Source organism: Haemaphysalis longicornis, unplaced genomic scaffold, assembly GCF_048455015.1.
Source record: "Haemaphysalis longicornis isolate Haplotype H1 unplaced genomic scaffold, Haemaphysalis longicornis Haplotype H1 scaffold_4, whole genome shotgun sequence".
Lineage (NCBI taxonomy): Eukaryota > Metazoa > Arthropoda > Arachnida > Ixodida > Ixodidae > Haemaphysalis > Haemaphysalis longicornis.
The window spans coordinates 55414147-55438336 of record NW_027526361.1 but is presented as its reverse complement, the minus strand read 5'-3'; the positions used below and the strand labels follow the sequence as shown (position 1 = coordinate 55438336).

General features: G+C 48.2%; 1 protein-coding gene across 1 annotated transcript in view; it reads right to left on the bottom strand.

Moving 5' to 3' along the window:
• LOC144178723 (atrial natriuretic peptide receptor 1-like) overlaps positions 1–24190 on the bottom strand; it is a gene marked incomplete in the record, with an annotated part of 186817 nt that overhangs the window by 69301 nt on the left and 93326 nt on the right. The window contains 1 exon segment of the mRNA XM_077706794.1: positions 7026–7149. Within this exon segment, the coding sequence (XP_077562920.1) occupies positions 7026–7149 (124 nt within the window).

The window sequence follows — 24190 nt, the reverse complement described above, 5'->3', positions numbered from 1 at the left end:
CGCCGGCTATGGTTTAAATGACTCAAATAGGAGCTTAGTCCTATCATTACATAACTACCGCCAGGTGGCTTCTCGTATGCCTCTCTCATATATTAGGGGAATATGGAGTATGCCAACAGAGACGAACTTGACGGCGGTGTCAGGGCTGTTAGTAATTGCGGAAAAACGAATAGTTGAATCTTTTGCGGAGATCGGCTGCATTGGTAAATATTTGCATTCTTAGAGCGTTTTTCCTGCTCAAGCTTCTGCGCACCGCCCCATTACAAGCGAAAGGTACGCTTCATTATTCCTCTATTATTCAGGATCCGACAGGAGAGACGAATATATGGATGTCGGCAGAAAGGGATACGGGCGGCTCAGTCATACCTTATCCGCCCCTAATGAAATCGTAATCCAGATACTGAATAAGGAGAATAAATTACAAAAATGAACAATTATAACGGTCGATCGACTAAAAAAACTGAAAGATGAGAAGCTATGGGGAGTGAATCTGCAACAATTGGTCAGGGGAATACTATCGAATTAACGGGAATTTTTTCTCAGTTCGAGAACAAAATCTTTTGGATCCTATATGCGACTGCCGTCGTTTTCTGCTTGGATGGCACAATCAAGAAAACTGAAATTGAAATTTCCCGCCGAGTACCTAGACTGATCACATGCACCCTAATGCAGTAGTAAGATTAATCTATCGCTTAACCGCAGATAAAATCATTTGAGCGCAAATGAAACGAGGTTGTACGCATCTCGCTTACTTGAGTCTTGAAATTGTTCCGCCAACGTTTCTTAACAATTATATCAAACGGTATTGTGAGACTTAGAACTGCCTTGAAAGCAGACAGGGAGAAATGGAAGTTCGCTTGCGTTTATGAGGAGATATTTTTTATCAAGAAAAAAAAAAAACGCGCGTTTCCTTGCTACAGAGTGCCGAGGCAACGCTGCTTGGATCGAACACTTCTGTTCTGGTATAGCAGCTATCGTGTCTAATCCCTGACTATATACAGAAAATTGAAAAAAAAGGCATCTTTGGGTCACCCATACATCTCAAATTGTAACATCCGTGAAATATAGACATTTTTTTTTGCTTCTTTAGAGAAACATTTTTGGCGTAATGATTTCTTGCAGTCATATGAGCGTGTATTAAAAATAAGCGAATCCCTTTAAGTTCCTGAATACAATATATCATCACAACAAAAGTCGGCAAGACAAACGCAGATTTTGCTAAATACGAACTCCAATATCACTACCCAAACACAGTATGTGTTAAGGTCAGTTTCTACGGTGAACTCTGCAGTGGTTCTGCCGCTTGCATGCTGTCAGAAACCCATCTGCGGCGATTATAAGAAATGCTTATTCGAAGAATTGTGAAATCCGCTATTTCTGCAGTCATTTAAGATGACGCTACCAGAGCAAAGACTACATTTTCTTGGCCACGCCTGAGGTTTATGGAACACAAAGAATTCAAAGCCAAAGCTTAACGTTCCACAGTGAGCAGAATACTTATGACAGTAAGAAAGACCGCCGTTTTTCTCCAGATTCCTGGCATAAAACATTTCAGCCTCGCTCGAGAGGTAAGTTTGTAAAAGGAATATTTTCTGGCCTATGAACTGTTGGCATGGCCTAGAAAATCTTGGCAAAGACTGTACATAACTATTGGCGGTGAGCGGGGCCACGGGCGGCGTTACGAAACGCAGGGATTCTCGCATTTGTCGTCTGCTTCACTCGGGCTCGCTTTCCCTGCTTGTTCTTCGCGCTCGGTTGACTTTTGATGCTTGTCCACACCAGTATTTGCGTGTGCGTAACCTTTTATCATAATAAAAGAGTTAAAGTCGCATAACCTAGCTCGAGGCGTTATTTAAAGTACAATTCTTGCTACCGCTCGGCGCTCCGGAATAAACATTGCTTGCGTCGCCCCAATCCGCCTCTTTCATTGCGGTGTGCTGCCACCTAGCGTGCCTAGCGGAAGTTGAAGCTGTAGGGTTTGCCGGCGTTTCCTCCGGCTGCGTTCTCATTGTATGCACGGCAATCCCACATTACGGCGAGGAGCAGCCGAAGTTTTTCTTCTGTGTTGGTGTTATAACGCCTTAAGACGACAGCCCCTGGTCATCACATAATACCAGGCGGCTTCTTATCACTGAATGAGGGCTGGCAGAGAAATCTCGGACAGATCCGTGTGCCGTCCGAGTAGCAGAGCGAGCAGTACTTGGAGTCGTCTGGCATGAAGTGCGATCGCCAGCTCAACAAAGGCCGGCAGTTCGCTGGACACATGTACGATTGGTACACGCGATTCGCATGCGACTGATTGTTACGACTGTCGCCACGACTAGTCGTACGCGTGAATTTGAGACGGCCCGATGCGCGCATGAGATGCGTCGTCGGCGTCGCTCCGCCCACTGGTTTTGCTCCATGGTCAACTACGATGATCGCTGAGCTGAATTTGTAGATTCTGCGCGTTTGTTCGCAAGAAATGGATAAAGCAAGCAATCGTGAAGCGTTTTCTGCCTTCGGAAACAGTCCGCGCACACGCCGGCCGCGCCTGCCAGCTCGGCACACTCAGCGGCTCGAACCGGCGCAGACCACGGTAGCAACGGTAGCAACCGCGCTTGTCGCTGCTCTTCTGAATCAATCTGATCGCTAAAAAGTTCTACATGCGAGAAAGTAGGTGTTAGTGTGGTGAAAAATTGTGCTAGGGATTGTTGTCAGGGCTTATTTTAAAAGCGGCGATCAGATATATCTGCCGCGATGCAAGCCTATACGCTGACCGGTCGCCGCGGCGCGCGGTGCGCCGAGCGGCCGAGAGATGGCGATACCTGCGCGGAAGCATCGAAACAGGCTACGCAGATGTTTCGGTCACCGATCACTCAAACGGCAATTATAACTTAAATAGAGTTCCACATGCGAGAAAGGGGATGATAGTGTAGTGAAAAGTTGTGTTGCGGATTGTCATTCGCAGTTGCACAGATAGCAGCGATCAAATATCCGCCAGGATGCCGAGCCGACGCGAGCGACGCAAGCCGCCGTAGCCGATCGCGTGCGGCCGACGGGAAGCGATAGAAGCCGACACCGTTCCCTTTTCGGCACTCCGAGTTACAGCGGAACGCAGCAGAAGTTTCGGGCATTGTTCCGCGCACAACGAGCACACACAAAAAATCAAACGATGTAAATACAACCACGACCCCTTCCCGCTTGTGCGGGAGCTGTGGGGAATGTCGTCTGCTGCCCCTACTGGACTGCTTAGGGACTTGGCCGCTAGGGGATTGCGCATGCGCAGTGGGGTTGTGAAAGAGGCGGATTCCTTGCAAAGCCGATCCTGTTTGGAGCACGAAGAGTCGGAGCCAGACATCAGCTTCTGTATTCAGCAATCTTAAGAACAAAGAGAACAGCTAGGTGCTAACAACCGACAACTGCAATAATGCAAGGCGAAAACAAATTCCAGGCCTTCGGGGCTGTCGGCTTTGGCAGATGGCATTACACTTAACGGTAATCGTATGTAAGGAGATAGTAAAACAGTTTTTGCAGCCCTGCAGAACGCCTAAAAGTTTTGTATCATATCACTTTACGTTCTCATGGCATGGAAGTATGCCGACATGCCCTATGGGCTACAAAAAAGTCTAGGCTGAGTTCCAAATAACCTATGTATAGCCGCGTGATTGTTTCATACCGGGCTTCTAACCAGTATGGATGCTCATTGAGCATGACACCAATGACGTGGTCGGTTCCAGCTCGGAGGCTGTGCTACAGGGCACGGCGCCAGGGCACGGCGCCATAGCCGCTTCATCGACAAAGTAATCGTGGTTTCAATCTCGTCTTATATCTGAAGGTGTAAACCAAATCATGGAGACTTAGGAATGACACACCTCTTTTTCATTACTTATTTTCTGTCCTTATAAAAAGTCACCACGGAGTGTAAACATCAGTACGGAGAGGAGCTAGTGGTAGTCGGTTTCCATCAGGTGAGTCGCCATAACGCGTTTACGCCATATCACACGCATGCACACACGCACACACACACAAGGGGGCATGCACTCACGCACAGTCATGCACGCATGAAAGTCACGTGTACGATAAAAATGCAGTAACACTATGTTTGTTCAGACCAGGGGGTATGTCACGGTTCAGGTACGACAGCCTTATCTTCCCAATATTCAGATATGCGTTATAGTAAAACTGCACTCAAAAGGAGGAGGAGACGGAGAAGGAGGGTTAGGAGGAAGAGAAAACTTTATTTAACAGTAAAATTGGGCCGGTTAATGGGCGGGGTCCTCAGTCCAGGACAAGAGAGCAAGAGTAATTTTCTTCATTCAATTCATGGAATGCCATCCCGAGTAGGCCAGGATTTGTGCTTTACGCCTGAAGGGGTTGGAAAACAACGAAAAACTCCTGGGACATATTCATCGGTTTCGGTTCTTGTTATGCTGGAAACCGGCACGTACTGTTTATTGCCTTCGGTAGCGAGTATTTCAAGCCTTCAACACTGTATTCGTGTCATAAACGTTCAGGTTAATTCAGAGTCAGTTCGTTATGATAACGATGTTTACGATAGAAATTCGGGGCACAAAAGCTTCCTTCGAGTACACTGGACAACGTTGCCTGCGCCACTTCGCGGTGACGTAGCACAAACCTTCTCATGGTATTTGCATGAGAATAACCTTCTGTTCCCGAAGAGGCCTGCGGCGACCCAACGGGAAGTCTTCGTCCATCTGCCGCTGCGTGAGGCCGGTATTCCGGACTGCAGTGACTGACTCATGTGCCCTGACTGCCAGCTATATGTATACCTCTCTCTCTCTCTCTCTCTCTCTCTCTCTCTCTCTCTCTCTCTCTCTCTCTCTCTCTCTCTCTCTCTCTCTCTCTCTCTCTCTCTCTCTGTCTGTCTGTCTGTCTGTTTGTCTCTCTCTCTCTCTCTCTCTCTCTCTCTCTCTCTGTCTGTCTGTCTGTCTGTTTGTCTGTCTCTCTCTCTGTCTGTCTGTTTGTCTGTCTGTCTGTCTGTTTGTCTCCACTTTACTGTCACTCCCCCTCTACATCCCTTCTGCTGAACTGGGTTGTATGGAGGTGAGCTCCCCGCCCAGCTCAAAATATAAAATATCCCCAGAGCATTTCATTTCCTTTTCCTGTGCCGCAAACCATAACCAACAACGCACACTGAGGATATGCACCTTCTTGCACTCAGCCATAACGAAAGCCAATTTCTGAAGAAAGTACTGTATGCCTAACAGCCTGAGCAAAATATCCACACGAACTTATGAGCCTCCCAAACATTCCCAAACCTCCCAATAAGACGTTTGCGACGGTGCAGAAAAATTACAGCGTCGGGCACAGAAAAAAACGTTCATCTGATACAGGCCAACAACAGCGAAAGAAATAAAAGACAGAGTTTTATTTCCTGCTGTGCGATGCACGAGCATGTGCCCGCTGCTTGGTGCGTATATAGATTTTCCGGTCGTCATAAGAGTATCCCAAAAAATACTTTAGAGAAGCCTACGCATTTTGAATACTTATGGAGGAGCTCTGAGCACTGAACCTCGCAGATAAGCTAGAAATGACGAGTTAGACACGATCTTCTGACGGATGCTCTGAAGAAAGCTGTTCTCTCTTTCCTCGTGTGCTGCAAACTTGTGCGGTATACAGCTTGAAATTATTAAGAGGTGTCAGTAGCTGGAAAAACCACTGAATTACTGGAAATGCACTTTTTAATGCATAAAAGCATCAAAGCGGGCGAGTTCTAGCACAGTCCCTGCTGCCCCTCACAAAAGGAGAGTAGCAGACTACAGCGGTGCGAGTCCCTAAGCTGACGTCAGGAGCCAGGCAGGGGCGCCATTCAAACATCTCACCGCCAATAAGAGTATCCACGAGTGTTTGTTAAGTGTCTTTTGCCGATAAATCGTTGGCTTTTATGTTCAGGAGCATTACTTGTTAGTGGCAGATGTTCCCACAATTTTGCGACTTTCATTTCAGGCGCGAAGCTCCGGGTAGACGGAAAAAGATATATGAAGAAGTGAGACAATATTTAGCGGAAGAGAGGAGGATGCGTATGGGCGTAGTTGTCCCGCGCTATTTATTCTAACCCGTTCGTTGAGATCTCTCGGCGGTGGTACGATGTCTTTAACGGCGTCCGTAACTATGTCGCCGGCTCGAACGAACCGTCCGGAATAAGTTAAAGCTCGGGAAGAGCACGGAAAGTGATGGTGACAACCAACAGCTTTTTCGGAAGCGCTTGCGATGTCCACGATCGCACCTTATTAACGGGCAATGTCAAGCCTGTCACTGCCAAGTAACACGCCAGAGCTAACTTGCGTACTTTCAATCCTAAATGACAACAGTGTGTGTGCGTGTGAGCGTACGCGCTGGCATGTTGAGCGTGTATTGAGTTTAGCGGCGCGAGAAATATGACGTGGTAGCAGTGGTTGATCAGCAGTTGCCTTGCCTGAACATATATATGCATGCGTGAACCCGCAACGCATACTAAGCCGTCGAATGACGCTGCAATTAATTCTGGTGGCAACACTGCTGCTATTACACGGTTTTTGTTGGCGTGAGTACATATGCAAACTAAAAAAGGCGGACTGTTTTCATTGATTTTCTGTTGTATAGGAGCCTTTCGTAGGAGCAACGTCATTCGCGCCGCTTGTGAAAGCGCCCATCAAATATATACCGCGTTGACAAGCCTAAACATCTCTCACGGTGCCAGCCTGCTACCCCGAGCGCTTCGAAGCTCCCGCCACGAAGGCGGAAGTCGTCAGGCGCGATACGTCACCACACGTCATGACAACCGCCATCACTCATTGGTCTTGGCGCTCTGCGGAACGGCAGAAATTTCGCTCTGCGGCAAGGAAAACACGCCGTTCTCGGTAAAAACTAGGTTTCCAGCGGCTTCCGACATCGGAAAGCGGTGCGCGGCACGGCACGGCACGGCACGGCGCGGCTAGTGTGCACGTACCTTTAGACGCTGAGCCAAAGCCCGCGTTTGTGCCCTCCGTCCGAATACGAATGCAGCACATTTGTCGCCGTCGCATAGCGTGCCTGCCACTCACCTGCATGGGCGTGCTCTGCGCCGACAGGCTGGTGAAGCCCACGATGTCGCTGAAGTAGATGGTGACGCTCTCGAAGGACTCGGCCGTCACGGCGTCCCCCTTGATCAGCTGGCTGGCGACGGGCCTGCGCGAGGGAGGTCCGCCCAACGGGCCGTTACACGGCGCCCATCAGTCGCTCTCTGGCGCCTGCCATTTATGCCTAACCACTTTTGCCAGACATTAGAGAGTTTTGGCTGACCGTTTTCGACGGTCCGCTCCGGTATCGGCGGCCCGCTCGGCGATACCGGAGCCAATGCCATTTGCGGCCAAGCGCGCCACGCCTGCTCAGTGGCGCTCGCGCTTGCTATCGGAGCGGAGCGGACCGTGAAAAACGGTCAGCTAAAACTCGCTAATATTAAAGGGAAAGCCTTATATGACTCATTTAACGGTGACCTTTAGCGCCGCCTGCGCCGAAACGAACGATACAAGAACCCAAGGAAGTCCAGAGGCGAAGCAAAGTATGTCAGCCGCGTATAAGAAACGAGTAATAATTACCGATGTTAATTAATGATTGATTAGTGATTGATATTACGGATTATTAAAGTGGTATTAAGTTGGATTAGGGTGGTTTAGGCTGGACTAAGATTGGCTAAGGTGGATTAACCTGACGATTATAAAAGGGTGGATTACGATGAATTAAGGTGAACTAAGATAAAACAAGTAAAGTAAAATAGTGTGGCTGCTGTGTCGATAGGTAGACGTGGATATAAAAGGTGCCGGTCACAATAGTACGCCAGGATTCAGCCTTAAAAGCACCTAATCAGGCTAAAGCACCCGAGAAAGTGTTATTTGTTGATCTGTTGTGCAATTGCAAAGCGGTCTCGTTGATTAGCAGAATAATTTCTTCCAGAGATTTTTAAGCTTCGTACATGGGTAGAACGGGTAAATAAGCGCACGTTACAGGAATGTAACGGAATGGATTACTTTAATGTAGCAAGGAGGCCAAGACGCCCTGTTGTGGGTTATGGGAGTAGGGGTAGGGGAAACGCATGTTTACGGCACTTCATGAGTTCACTCGAGCACGTCAGGTCCGGTTACGCGCATAAAAGGGCACCGGAAAGGGTATGAAGACAAGTGGGGAAGGCGGGTGGGGGGCACCGCTGTGGTTGGGTGCGCCACGGACATAAAAAAAAGCACCAAGCACCAGGCCAGCATAGCGTCACGTATTGTAGCAGGTGCTCAACGGATGCGGTGGGGTAGTGAAAAGATGTGAAGTCTGCAACAGGCCCTAGCATGACTCAGTACCGAGTTACAGTAACCGTGACTCGGTACTGAGTACCGACAAGTAGCCCATCTTTTTCGTACATTTTGCTGCGAGAGTATATTACATATCGCATTGACCGCGCGTTTATAGGAACAACAAGAAGAAAACACTTCATGACTGCCGTTATCGATAAATGAATAGACTATATTGCCTGAGAGTTCATACACTTATTTCCAAACGGCCTTGCGTACGTTTATTGGATCGGAAACTGCGCAGTAGCCAAGACCTGCTTACACTCGGTCTCGGATATGTTTTTGTCATTTATTTCTTTTTTTTAGGCATTTTACTTCTTCTGTTCAGACGCATGCGAATACTGCACGAGTTGTCCCGAAAGTGACTGTATAAAACCCTTTGTGCCTGTACGGTTCCTACTGAGATGCACCTCGGCTTCCTTCCTTTTTTTTTTTTTTTGCAACGGAAGCCCTGGAGCCGCTGGGGGACAGCGCCTGCACAGTGGGGGAGCGTAAGGTCACCGTCGGAGCGTGGTGTGCGAAAGGAAGAGGGGAGGGGGGGGGGGGACGTCAGTTAATACTGGTCTCACTCTGCGGCCCAGCAGTCACAAGCGAGCCAGAGCACTCGGTGAGGCGCATTTCCGCGCTCAATGCACGAGTCCCTCCTGCTCGATGGCGGCGCCCACAATACCGACATGTTCCTTCGGCGCAGCGTCATCGCCAGAGAGTTCAATTGGACACTAATGCTTTCGCGCTCCCAACCCGTATGAAGTGCTTCGGAGTCCTCAAACATTTTTTTCTAATGCCTTCTGCAAACATATTCTGTCTCCTCTTGACGAGCACGTTGCCCGGAAAATTCTCTTACCTCGCATGTATGACAGGCTCGATGCGCCTAGTAACTTCCACGACACGCACGAGAGCTGCCGCACATATTTACGACAAATGCAAGGGGGTGGTAACAATACAAGCTATAGGGCGCATACAGGGAAGAGTAAAATTATTCCAAAGAATGTCACCCCCATCACTTGCGTTCTTTTTTTTTGAACATCACTGCCCGTAGACGTTTCGATGGAAATGACGATAAATTATTTTATTAGGAAGGGGAAGACCAAAGGTCGCTGGAGGGGGAAAAGGGGGAATAGGGAGGGAGGTAGACGCCCACTAAGTCACGCTCGCCAGGCCACTGGCAACGCCAAACTGGGCTAAGGTCACCAGGTGTTGAGGATTTTCGAGAATGTCCCAATGTAATGCTTCTATATCTGAATTTTGAAAAACATTATGGCAATAATTCGAAATCACCATAGACGTCGTCAAAGGGGTATACAGTTTGCAGTTAAGAATTGTTTTGTTCAATTAGTATACCGCATTTGCTTTTTCCAATCTTCCCCTCAGTCTCCCTCCCCCATTGTATCTCTATCTCTGTCTCTCCGTCTCCCTCTATCGTCATCTCCCCTTTCTCTCCCCCTCTCTATCCAACACCAACTGGAAGTATTTAGCTCCTATTGCTCTATCCCTGCCATTTTCTCTCTCTCTCTCTCTCTCTCTCTCTCTCTCTCTCTCTCTCTCTCTCTCTCTCTCTCTCTCTCTCTCTCTCTCTCCCTCTCTCTCTCTCTGAGAAGAAAAGTGGTCTGCCGCGGCTGGCGCAGTCACTCACGGCCACGCGCGACCGTGATGAGACCAACGCCTTCTCAACAACTTGACCAGAGGGATCCTATTTTTCCGTCTTTACTCCGCAGATCTCTCACTTGGAGCAACCTCCCTCGAACGGCGTTTTGTACTTCTGTGTTTGTGTTTTTGCTTGCGTGTGTATGGGACAATAGCAGATTTGCAACGACGTTGCAGGTCTTAGGATGACAAACTGCGCGAGGCACTCTTTTCTAGCAGGTGTTTCTGTAAAAGTGAGGCCGGGAGAGCAGCGGAAGCCCGGGAGAATACCAGAGGAGCCATCCCGGCGACTTCCGTGAAACTGTCTGCAACAGGCTGGTCGCACTCCATCAAGACGAGAGCAAACATTTGTCTCTCTCCTTTCCCGACGCGTTCGTTTTTTTCGCCATGTTCGAATTCCCTCTCCTCCTGTCTGCGCGCGCAGTCCAGGCCATGCACATATATAAAGCTGGGTGATAGTTTGTTGGGCTACTTTCCACTTGGATCAAGGAACAAAAGCAACGCTTCAACGTGGTCATTAATCTCGCACGCGTGGCCACCCAGGCCTGGCAGGGACAATGGAAAGAATTTCACCCAGGCTTATACCATTACGGAAGAAAGAAAGCGAGACAAAAAAAAAATCAGGAGTTTGGATTTAACGTTGCTCTAAAATACGGGCGTGGTCTGTTGCGTGTTGAGCAAATTCCGCCTTCTCGATAGGGAAAAAGCCTCCCCGCCACCTCTTCTGCCTGTTTTCTCATCACGTACTCTGTTCTGCTCTTTTTTAACGCGGGTTGGTTAGAACAGCTAGATGTTTATGGTTTGTTCCACTGCAATCGCGTTGTGGGAGGCATTCTCTGTAAGCAGACGGCTCGTGTCGATCGGTTTGGCTTGAGTTAACGCTGAAATATTCCCGCCTGGAACAAACTGCTTTTTTAGGCGGGAAATGAAAATTTTAAACTTGAGCAGCAGAGTTTAGCACCCAGGCGCCAGCGTAGAGGAAAAGAAAAGTTTCGCTGCGCTTTGCAAGAAGACAACAGCTGAGCTAAACTTGACGCGATTGGTAGCCGGTACTGGCGAGAGGAGCGGGTGCGCGAGAACCACCCGCATAGAAGCATTAATTATGGTGCCCCCCATCCTCCTCCCAATTTAAATAAATGGATCAATAATTCAGTTATTGTTCTAAAAACACCTGTTTGAGCCGATAAATAAGTCAAACAAACTAATTTATTTGCCTATTTATTTATCGATTGACAGAACAAACAAACTATGCAGAGAAAGCTGAAGTGTCGGATAGATCAAAAACTTCCTTTTTTTTCAATTCTGTGTTCTCATTTGAGCAATGGGAAAATCGGATGACCAGCTCCGACCCGGGTTGCAAACGTCTGGTAGAACAGCGAGACACGTCGCCCATATAATAGTTCTTTTATAATAGTCCCTTTATCCATATCCAGGGCTTCCTGGACTAGGGCGCCTTGATGCCCGCGTGCTCCGGTCTATCCTGGACTTAGAAGGTTCCCCACCTGGCGGTCAACCAAATAACTGCTCCATTAACGTTTATTCCACATCCCCAATAGGAGGTAGTGGTAGAGGTATAAGAAGCGGGTCAAAGCCCCTAGGCGTATACCCCTGCAGATCCGCGCCTATGAGCACGGCGCCTACAATGTTCCATGTCCCAATCCATCGGCCGGTTATCGTGTAAATTAGTACTCTAATTTCCGCAAAACCAATTTCATTTAAGGCAAATAAAAACCTTACATCTCCACGTTTTATGGAACTTTGCCAGTTTGAGAATTTTGTACAGAAAATCGGAGTACAAGCCGTCCTCCAGATACACGAGCATTCTATGTCATATTGCAGGCCTGGCCGCAGTCTGAGTAAGGCGCTTAGCTCCAATGTATTTAAAGGAGCCATGAAGAGAAAACAAAAGTTTGTTTTATTCGAAAGATTAGGTGTTTCATAGTACCCCAAGCGCTTTCCCGGAAGCAAATGATGCTTTATTCACTGAGAAATAAGGCAATTTAAGCCAAAATTTTAAATCTCCCGCTAAAATTGCACATTTCCTCACGTGAACAATGGCGTCATACGAGCCGGTCCATGAAACAGATACTTAGTATGTCGACTCCATATAGCACCCACACGCGGGAGTCGACCGAGACGGCGGCCATTTTAAAAATACTAGTAAAACCTAGTGCACCCGCAGCCCTAGTCATGGAATCGCCTGATCCGGAGAACAAAACTCTCGCCGAGGAGCTCGGGCTTGCATTTAACAACCTCACACCACTTGAACGCTCAACGCTTCTAAGTGCACGAGCGGCAAGAGTTGTGGGATACGCGGTGGACGGAAAAGCGACCATTCCGCGATAGCCACAACAGACGAACGCCCTGCCGTCGGCACCGCTGCCTCGTCAGCGCCGTCGCCACGGACGAATACAGACTGGTACGTATGTGCCGTATTTTTATTACGGTTAATAATAGTTCAATTTCAGTAGCAGTATCACTTATGCCAGTTGGCCGGTGTCGTGTATGGAAAGCCGTTCGCGCGAGCTCTCTGCTCCGACCAGAAAGATTCGAGCGTCAATGCGCGGTGTGTACGGCAATTTTTTTCCCCAAGGTCACAGCGCTTTGGCGGCGATTTGACGAAGTCGGCGACGAGCGCCAGCATGTCCGGGTCCCTGCCGTAATCACTTCCTCGGAAATGAAGCGAGCATACTCTTACTTCCTTTAGCTCTCTTTCTACTCCGTTTGCAAAGTTCACAAAACGTAGCCACTTGCTTCGCCGAGGTTCGTCGTTGGGCAGCACATGAAAGGAGATCTCACCGGCGGGAATGTCGCACTCCCTCGACGATTTGCCCGTACTACATGGGCATTTCAAAACACAGTAACGAAATTTCATTGTAAAGTACTCGAACAAACTGAAGTTTTCAGTGGTTGTAAACTGTGAACGAGCTCGTAACGACAGCAGCAAGCCAACGCGACCTCCATACCAAAACCTGTGCGACGAGTGGCACTATCTCGTTGCTGCTCTGTGTTCCTTACTCCCCTTGTTTCTATTTTTACCTTTGCTGGTTGGCGATATGACGGCCAACCTCCTGTGAAGGGATTACGATACCAAGCAAGGTCGCGGCTGTGCGTGCTGGGATGGTTCGTTGGGATGGATGGTATGCAAACTGTAAGCCCTGCCTAACATGCGTTTGCTTTTGCCGGCCTCCGCCAATCGCAGAGCATTCTCGAGTGACATCATAGGTTCTGTTGCGGAAAATGAGCTGGTGGGTCGCATGGTCATTTCCTTTTTTCCTAATTATGTATCTTATTTGAGCGAAGTTTGCGTTATAAGTGGTGTCGTTATGGTTCTAACGAGGCAATATTTCGAATGAACCAAACTTGTGTTTTCTCTTCATGGCTCCTTTAAAGGATAACTATAGAGAATAACTACAGGCGAGGCCGGGAAATTTGTTTTAACCTCTTGGTAGTTTTGGTTAGTAACTGCATCGACTTCTCTGATACAGTAAAAGCTCGTTAATTCGAACTCGGTTAATTCGGAATTCCGGTTAAATCGAACTCATGCCCTGGTCCCGGCTCAGCCCTGCATATTTCAATGGGGGAAAAATCCCAATAATTCGAATGAGTCGGTATCCAGAACGGTTAATTCGAACTGGGATCCCCTGGCTGCCATCGCTCCTCGCACAAGAAGTCGGCCCAGAGGGATTACAATGTATGGGAAATCCAAACCAAACCAAATTGACTAGTGATGCAAACTAACGAAACCGAAAAACAACAGCATGGCGCGCGCGCTACGCTCTTGCAACAGCCTATTTCTCTTCTACAGAGGGCGCCTCGCCACCGGCGCCAGTGCTCCGGCGCAAGCCATTATTGTTTACGAAACATCATTTACGAAATCACCGGCCACAAACGTGTAGTAGCGCCTAATTCGCGATAACGAGTTCACAGGCGGCTTCTCTTTGTGTTCTGCCCGCGCAGTGTGGCGCGATTTCCATTCATTCTTGCGCCCGCCCGCTAATTCGGACTCCTCTTAATTCGAACAGTTTTATGGTCCCCTTCGAGTTCAAATTAACGAGCGTTTACTGTATAAACGCGCGCTTTAACAAAGAAACTTGCTGAATTTTGGTCGTTAATCATCCGGAAGTTAGATATTCCGTCATAAATTACGTACGCCCGGCTCTAAGACGTATCTGGAGAAACGCCATTTGTGTGCTACTATTTAGCTTTATTCTAAACGTTAGTGGCGAATGGAAACAAATCACCCACTTCGAATATCTACTTGTGTCGTTCATATATAGATGACAGCCGCCACGTTGCGTTGTCTTTACTCGTATCGTCTTTCAGCGCTGGTTTGATTTCCATTGAATATGCAGCAACTAGCCCGTATCACCGTCTTAACCCAACCTCCCCTTCCCTCGAAAAGCCAGTGCAGAATTATCCAAAAAACGTAAGACCAAAAATCAACACCGAACGCAGATTACAGAGATAACCGCGGGTATGTGAGCTGTGGTTGTGCAAAAAAAAAAAAAAAACCGTTGTCGCCGTCGTTGTCATCATCATAATCATCACCGCCACCATTGGCCTATTCAAATATTCTGCAGGACTAAGGCGTCTCCTATATACCCACCACCCCTTCTGACAGCGTCCCAACAACCACCTCGATTTGGCATCTTTTTCTGCGGTGTTCCATCGGGTCACGTGGTGGACCATATAGTGGAACTTGGCGACGCACGGACAGTATATATGGCCTAAGCCATCAAATGGTGTAGAAAATATTGTTACTTTAAGTATCATTTCTTTGCGATTTCTTTATGATTCCTTTAACTGTAGCTTTCCCCATCAAGGTGCTTTTTCTGAAGAGCGTTTTTCGATCCGGTGTTGATCAGCGGTTGTTCTTTTTATTTTTCTATTTTTCTCGTTTTAGTGCCTCTAACCATAATGCAATGCTGCTGGCGGGATCAGCGCCGACAAAGACGGTGACGACAGCTGTGACCTATTTCCGTTAAACTTAACGGCCGATCCCTTGCGTCCAGGAAGACGACGGCGATGACGATCTTCTGCAACTGAAAGGTCTAGCATGCCACCCGAACAACTGGCAATGAAAAAAAAAAGAATAAAAAAATCAACAGATATAAACGACCAGTAAGTTGATTAAATACTATTAGCATCAGTTCGCATTTTTTAAATGCGAATGCATTTCTTAGTCGGGGGTTGTCGTGCGTTGGCCGGCGTGCGCCTAGCAACAGCTGTGGCGCGCCTAGCAACCGGAGCACGTGGTAGCTCGGGCGGGAGTAGCGGAGGGCAAGGTGAGAGGAGGAGCGCGCTCGGCGTGTGAAGGCGCTCGCATCGCGGGGCTCGGGCGGAGTAACGGAGATTGAGTGGAGAGGAGGAGCGCGCTCGGGCGTGTGAGGGCGGTCGCATCGCGGAGCTCGGCGGAGAGAGCTCGTGCGCGGGGCGGGCGTGTTGCGCGGGTCTCTCTCTCCTCTCCGCGTATCCTCTCTCCGCTCGCGGCGCTCAGAAAAATATATATAAATGCAGTGGAGCGCGCGCCTCTCTCCGTGACTGCTTGCCGCAGCGCACTCATCGGTGCACCCAATGCATTCGCATTTCCGCACAATCCCCTTCGGGGAGGTGGGGGGAGTTTTTTTAGCGTTTATTTTGCCACAGGGCATAGATAAGGGGTATGAGTTGATGAGGAAAGTTTGTTAGATGAACATGAAAACGTTCGTTTCGCGTATAAAGTCTAGGAGGAAACGATGATGCATGGGGCCCATATATCCATGTGTTGTATGCGGATGCGTCGTCTACGTGGAGGCCCGTCGCCGCAAGATGTCGGAGTCTCGTAGGACGCAAAGCGAGGCAAGACCACAGCAAGTGGTGTATGTCGGCTATTGCATCGCTGCGGTGGCAATTTGGGCAATCGGGGTTTTTGGTCTTGGAATTTCGATGGTCATCTTCAGCGGCACTCCGCGCTGATAATTTATTCCAATCTATATTACTGCGGAACGAATTATGTAGCATTTCTTTAGAAAAGACGAACTCGGCGTTAAAACTCGACGTTTAAGAAGGTAAACTAATGATTGTGAGAAGACAACGTTTAAGACACAATGGCCCGAACATCTTGCATATCCTGGTTGCTTAGTAAGGATACAATACCAGCCTCGCACGTCATTGTTTCAGTTACAGAACGTTGCTCGCTTCTACTTAATAAAAAAAAGCGCAACGGAGCTGTATAAAAATGCGCACACCCACAGAATGTTGTTCCACAATTAATTTTTCCGTTCTCAGGCTGTCTGCCGCGGGCTTTGTGCGCGTCGGCAGTTCCATGTTCCTTCCAAGATAACGCCTGTACACTGGAAAATTCTCCGCCTCCAATCGCGCCGCACCAATCTATACAGCGGCCTGCTGCTGCCACGTTTGTTATATAAAGGAGGATAGTCTGCATGCATGGGCATGTCTTCTAGGTACAGCTTGTTATATATAGCGTGTTGTGAAACACACAGAACGCAGCGTAGATAAGCGTGTTTCAAAAATCCTTGTTGCGTTTGTACGAACCCTCGCAGCCGGCGACAAATGTTTATTTATTTAATTCTCTTCATCCCTCTATTTTGTTTTCTTTCGAAATACAATAAACATAGTTATAATGAAATCATCGAGGCGAAAGCTGGTTCGTTTATAAGACGTACTTCGATAAAAACGGGGACAATTTTGTATCCTTGCACCGCGTTGTAACCGTAAAAAAGCCCAAATAAAGCTAGGCACAAGCCGCGGTGGCTCAGTGCTATGGCATTGTGCTGCCGAGCACTATGACGAGGGTTCGATTCCCGGCCGCGGCGGGCGCTTTTATGGTGAAGGTTAAAAGCAAAAACGCTCGTGTGTTCGAGATTTCGGCGCACGCTAAAGATCCCCAGGTGGTCAAAATTAATCCCTCCACTACAGCGCGCCTCATTGTGCATCGTCGGCGCGTTCAACCCCCAGTCATTCAATAAATAAAGCTAGGCTTCGAGTATAGCGATTCCGAAAAACGAGAGTCTATTTATGTTCCAAGCGCACAGGTAGCCTTAATCTTCACTAACGTTTCTGTAGGTGGACGTTTTTCCGAGCAATAAATACTTTAGTGTAAGAAATATCTGTGTGGAACGAAACTGGATCCAGCTAATTATTGTAAGCGTCTCCCAACTAACGCGATGATCTAGAAAGGAAAAACAAAACGTGTTTTGCTGCAGTTCGGTTGAGTAAATCTGAGGAAGGAAAAAAAAAAAAACGACAGCTGAAATAATTTAGTAAGCGTTACGACGAGGTCACAACCTATGCGCCGTATCCACGTGGTAACCACGAAACCATTAAGGTCATTCAAAAGTGAGCTTTTCAATGCCTGAATAGACGTGCCATTTCAACGAGAAACTTTAACCTCTGCGATGCAGAGTTTCGATCGCAAATTCGAAACTCGGTTTTCCAACGTTGAGGGCCACGCGGAGTTCACTACTTTCGCCATCCTTTCGCTGTGACTCGTTTGACTCTCTATGGAGCTCCCTGTTACGGTATTCATTGCTCGACACCGGGCTCATCTCGAGGAGCTCCCGGACGATTTCATGGAGGTATTCCTAGACATACTCAAATCAAGGAACTGCACTGCTACGCCCAAACACTCTGCGCAACTGCATAGGCTGCGCGTAAGGGTCTCAAAGAACGCCGCAAACACACAGGACAAGGCAGGGCAAAGCATGCTTGTGCTAGCGAACCTGCCTCAGACTTTCTACTATTTCCGGCAGAAGTTGCTTCCTGGGAAGACATTGCAGTTTTTGACTCAACACCAGTGCCCCGAAATACGGGCTGCCGACACCCGAAACGCCATGCGGCCTTCGCTGGCGCAACGAGCGACGGCATCTAGATCCATTCAGATAGTACGCTTACACGGACAGTGCTCTTGAAGAACGCACAGGTGAGGAAGCAATTTTCTACCCCGTGGTCCCATTTGCGGCCGACGCGGAAGAAGACGACCCTGTAAGAGCTAGAACTCCGTGCAATTTCGTGTGCCGTCGAGTGCGTTTCAGCCAAAATGAGTGCTACGCGCTTTGATGTACTCACAGGCTGTAAACGTGCGCTTCGAGCCTGCATGATTAGGCACGCGGTGTGCGCCTGTGCATCTTGTAAATATGGCCTGTCGTTGAGTGGCAGCGAACGGCGTTATTGCCGCTTTGTACTGGATTCCTGGCAGGGTTTCGGAAGGAAATGTTTTTCGTTCCGGTTTATATTCCGTTCCATAAATAAAAGTTCCGCCCCGGCTCAGCTCCTGAACTGCACGACTGTGGTCTGTGATTCTAGGACGGCAGTGAAAAACTACGCCAGATGAAGAGTGTGTGGTGAAGCCGCACGTGTGTTGCGTGCGGTCGATCTCGCGAGTGAAAGTCGGTGTGTTGTGATCAAGTGGCTTCCGGCGCACATGGGCAGTGATGTGTCGGATCGCGGCAACGCAAACCACAACGAGACGGCGAACGCGGCGGGGCGAGGACTAACCAACCGTGCCGCTGCTAGTGCGGTCGACCCGACGTGGTGGTGAGAAACCAAGGACAGGATGACCTCTTACAACGAAATCGTGAAGTGGTACAGACTAGATAGAAGGACTATGCCGCCACCTTATCCGGACTTGACCCGTGAGGAAGCAGTAATATATCAACAACTACCCCAAGGGTCGTTACTCACCCCCGTGCTGATGAAGCACACATGTCCGAGTGTTTATGTAAGTGACCTTTGTTGTGTGTGTCGAAAGGAGAGAACCGAGAGAGGCGAAAGGAGAGAGCCGCGGCTCACATCCTTTGAGACTGTGCCAAGAACCCGCACGAAGCTACAACGATGACAACGATCCCGCCGCGGCTCGAGGCTGCAATGCGTTGCTACGGTCAAGAGATTCAAGCCCAGGCCGTCCAGCAGATCTCGGCGGCCCTCGAAAGGCAATGACCGAGCGAAACCGGAGGGAGGCTGCCGCCCCAAAACAGGGCAGGAGCAGTGGACCAAAGGGAGTAGTAAGGCCGCGGCCGGAGTAGAGGTTCCAACAGCCAGGAAGACGTCATGGCCGCGTCACGGTGACGTCTTCCCTACATGGGACGGCTAATTGTTCTGCAGGCATTTTTAATAAAGTTGCTTCGCTCGCATGGTTCGTAACGGTTCATAACGGTTCGTTCTTGCGCGTAAGAAAAATTACATACAAAAAATACAAAGTGATGTGCTTGTCTTTTTTGTTGTTATTGTAAAAATGTAGGTAGTTAAATAGATTAACTGCACGCAAAAAAAATCTGACGACACCTTAGTACTATTTGTAATATAGCTTGGTGACGCAGCTGAAAATGACTGCTCGACGTTTTTAGCCTAGTCCCCAGAAAATACATGCCGACAGTCCTCAGTCTGGCAAGTAGATTTCCGTGATCCCGTTGTAGATGAAAAATCTATAACAGCTATTTGTTTTGGAAGAACACACTGGTATGAGGTGTATTCTTCTTAGGTGCGAACACTCCAAGACTCCGAAAAACTAGCGGTCTGCGCATATGCCTTGGTCTGGATCCGGAAACCCCTAAAATTCTTATGAATAAATTTAAGGCAGTTCTAAATCATGCTGTGAAACACGCATGGTTATGATACTAGCGCTACAAGTTTAAAACTCTCTGTCTCATTGGACACTTTTGGGCTCTGGCACACATCTAGGTGTTTATTCCGAAAACAGATTGTATGTGACGCAGTAGCGGTCCCAGAGGTCGGTTTTGGGGGGGGGCGATTTCTTTTTTTTTTTTTGGGGGGGGGGGGGGGGGGGCGAGGCGAATAAAGAATCGCTCCCCTCCTTGCGCCAATTCTGCGGAGGTGGTGATAACCATGGAGGCATGTGCGCGTATGCGGTGCAACCCGCTGGGATTTAACTTCGCGCAAGTGGAATGCTTAAAAAAACTAAAAATAAGAAACTGAGGACCTCTTTGGGGGGGGCGACCGCCCCCTTCGCCCCCCCCCTTGGGACCGCCACTGATGTGACGCAGTAGCAGCGGATCGTCATCAGTTCCCTCAGCCCGCTCAGCCCGCCCAGACAGAAAGATAACAGCAAGAAAATTGCATATTCATCCCACCCATCCGCATTCCAAAAGTAATTTTTCCAAAAACTAATAAAGAGTGTAACGCCCTGGCGTACATTGTTGTAACGTCCCTCCTATAATGAGGTTTTCCTTGCACTATGCTGCAGCGCATGCGTACAAGAGCAACGTAACTTCAGCTCCTTTCATTAAGTATGTCGCTGTAAAGTGCTGTTTATGCTGCAATCTGTGCATGATACTGTAAGCACACCAAACATTTGCATTTTATTTTTCGCCCATTGTTATTATGTCCTGTTTCTGTGTTTTTGCGTTCATGTATGTATAACCCCCCCTTACCACAATGCCTTATGTAGAATGTAGGCATATATGTTAATAAATCAAAAACAAGTAAATGAATAAAACCAAAACAAACGCGGCCGTGACGTCTGCTTCGCAGCCATCTTACGCGGAGGTATTAAGCCCTGACCATCTATAGAAAGACGGAGAGAGTATGGAACCAGGCAGCAAGCCTGCCGAAGGAGAGAGGGCGCTAGTGAGATGAAACGCAGCCTAATGCCGGCGAACTGGCGCAATGTCCCACCTCGTTGTTTGGAAGCTGGAATGAATGCGGAAACACCTGAACTTTGCACTCGAGCGGAAAACCAAAACGATTTTTTTTTTCGATTTACTTCTAGAACGAAAGAATAAATAACGTTGTGGTTAATTTCTTGTTCCGGCCAAAAATATCTTTTTTTTTTGCTTTTTGGTTCCGGGTTTTGTTCCGTTCGGACACCCTGATTCCTGGTCATCAAGGGATTGATGGTAACGAGGGAGCTTGTGAGGCGGTGCTCGCACTTTCCTCCGCGAGCTTCCCCAGAACCTCCCGACTCTGGTACACACGAGGCAACCATACCTGAACCGCTGTATGACAAAGCAAGAAGAGAAAACAAGCATGGTGAACCTACCTTTATAAGAGGGGATTACAAGCCAACATCATTTTACCCCGCTCCCATGCCTCAAGGACTGCCTGTGCTGCTGCATATGCTACGTGGTAGGTCTTCGTCCTATCTGCAGACGTGCTCGGGTGGTGGTGTGGTGGAGGCACCAACCGCGACGGGGACAACCTCCAGATCGTCCTGCCTTCTCACGATCCTCCCTACCACCGCCCCCAAACGTACCATCTGTCTACTCAGGCCCACCTTCCGAGTCACTACGCCCGACCGCTGCGTTTCTGTTGTAAAACTGTCGGGACCGTTCCCCGCTCCAGAAACGTCACCTCCGGACGCTTCCAGTGTCGTCCCACGATACCTGGATCCTAGCCGAATCAGATTGCACTCAGCTCTCACCAAAAGACGGGCTCCCTAAAGAAGCTGTGATTCATTTCCCGTCTCCCCAGGACCCTTTCAAGACAACGTGGCTATGCACCGTCCTATGCACCATTAGCCACACAGTGTCGCCACGTTCTCGCAAACGCGCGCGCTCGTTAGCGCGCACATACGCACCCCCCGCCCTTTCGTTTGGCTGGGAATGTCGAAGGCTGCTACTCAGCATAGCATATCCGCATGGCAGCAAAGCCAATTACAACCAGGAAAAACAGGGGTGGTGGGGGAGGGTCGGAATGCGAAAAGCGCGCGTCATCCTGTAGCACGACTCAAATATTGTAGAAGAATTCTGAAACGATGAAATATTATTTTTAAATTGGTTGTGCTATACTGGAGGAAAATATGGCTGTACGAGCCTCTGGCCAGGACTGTGAAAAGCGAATGTTCATACCAAACGCAGCATGACACGATGACCTTGTAAGGGCAGTTTGAAATCGTTTATTATCAGCGATAGGGCACACAAGAAAGAAAATCGTGCACCCTTCCGTCTAACGAGGACGGTTGTTGAACGCGAAGCTTTCTCGTGGTGGATTCCTTGTTTGGCAAATCTCACACTGCGAGTATCTGCTACTCTAGAGGTATGCCCCATAACCGCAGCAACTCTCGGCTGCGTATAGGCGTTTTCTAGTCAGCACAGCCAAGCGACGCATGGCGCCATCTAGCGCCATCTAAGGGCATGTTTGAGGCTATGTCCACGTGCACGTGGCCCTCAATTTAAAGGGACCCTGAAACACTTTCGATAAGCGCTTTCACTCTTTCCTTCGAGTGTGGAACCACTGCGAAAGCTTTAGTTATCGCCAGCACGGAGCGGCACTGCGTGATTTTCTCGTCGCACCACATACGCCTTCCATTTCTGCTGTGTGTTTGTGGATTTTTTTTTAAGTTGCTACCGAAAAGCGTTTATTGCTGCAACTTAAGGAAAACCGGCCAACAGCCGCTACATGGCCTTAGTGAGGTAATTCGAGCCGTCGAAGAACGTCAAGACCGGGAAAGAGAGAAAAACTTTTTGAGCGAATTTACAAGATACCTGATGGGCATAGAGCGGTATTTTTTGGCTGAGGTACTTTGCGACCGCCTAATCTAAGTACTCGGTGTTTTGGGTGACTATGTTCTGCAAGCATTTAAGATTTCGAAAAAAGTTGAGAAAAGTGTTGCAGGGTCCCTTTAATCGCTCAGAACCGCTTGGTCTCGTAGTGTAGTAGTTCCGCTCCTGCGAATCAAGCAGCCAAACCCGCGTTCAAATCCCGTTACCGTTTTTTTTTTCGTTTTCATTTCAAGGGTTTGTCGTATTTGAATATTAACAATTGTTATCACGCATATAATCTATTTATGACATCTTTAAGTATTATAAATGGGATTTCGGGTATTTTCGTTGCGTTTTCGTCAGTTTCAGCTACTGCTTCTTGTACATTTTGCGGGTTTTCTCCTTTTAGGTCGGTTGCGGCTATTTCTGTTGGATATTTTTCTACACCGTGGTTTTCAACATTGCAGGTCCGTTTTTGCTGTTATGTATTTCAGTTAAGGTGGTTTTGCATGCTTTAGGTACGTTTATGCTGTCATATAACACCCATAAGCAAGCTCAGGTGGCGGCTGGCTGTACTGACTAGGAAACGCATATACGCCGTCAGAGAAAGTTGATTTCCCTGCAGTTCGCTATCGGACTGCAGGAAAAGGCTCAAAGTTTCGTTTTAAAAGTGCAATACAGAGAAACTCTCATAGACGCCCCGCCGCATTCACAATAGACTTACTTGTCAGCTTCATGCAGATCTATAAGATAAGAGGATAACCTCGGTATTATAATACAAAGCAAATAAGAAGACACAACAACACATTAAAATAATTTGAACCACAATAAAAAAATATTGCCGACCGTACCCCGAACGATGGGTTCCAAGAAACCACTCGCAGATATATTTTGTCAAAAAAAAAGTGAAAAATGAACAGGGTATGACTTTCCTCAGCAATGCGAATCGCTGTTCATTTTTTTCGAGAAAATCGGCAGTGCTGGGGTCCCACCTGAAATGCTTTGTCAAAATGGCTCACATCAACATACGTGTACGTTTGCATGCGGGTATAAACCTTTTCACCAGTTAATCTTAAAAGAGATCAGACCATGTTCTGGGCTGTGTTGCGCATGCGCAGTTACATCTTCCTGTCGACTGCGCCAATTGTAGGGCCGCTAGCACAACCCACTCGTAAAAATGGAAGCTTCCTGGACGAAGAAAATAAAAATGGCCTATAGCACGTTTTCACAGTTACATGCGACCATTCCTATCGCGCTGCGTGTGTACAGAGCGCATTTTGTTTGCCTTTTTCGTCTTTAGTAAAGAGTACGACACATTTGTATACAAGTACTCCCAATCTCAGGCGAGGGCGATTTAGTTTGCGAACACTTAATTCCTTTTTCCCTCTCTGTTGTTTCTACTGGTTCCAATTTCATGCATGCCTGCATCTCGCCACTTCAACGTGTATACGCCACCCCGTTCCCGGCTAGATTCGGCCCAACATTTCCTCTAAATAAGCGGTCATTTATTCCACACAAAACACAAACAGGCACAAGCCGCCTTTTCAAAGCAACATCTTTACGACGAAAGGGAGGCTAAGTAGAGGAACTGGCTCGTCACTCTCAAGCCGATTTCACTTTAGTATTCTTCGCACGCAAACTAAAGCGACCACATTGCGAAACAGCGGCAGCCTCATACAAAGCTCCCCATTTCTTCATTCAATACAATAGCAAGGCAAGCAACACAACACAATGAAAAGAAAATCATTCTTCCTGGAGTGCGGTCTGTGTACGCGTCGGAACGGCCTCTCTGAATGTGGCGCAACC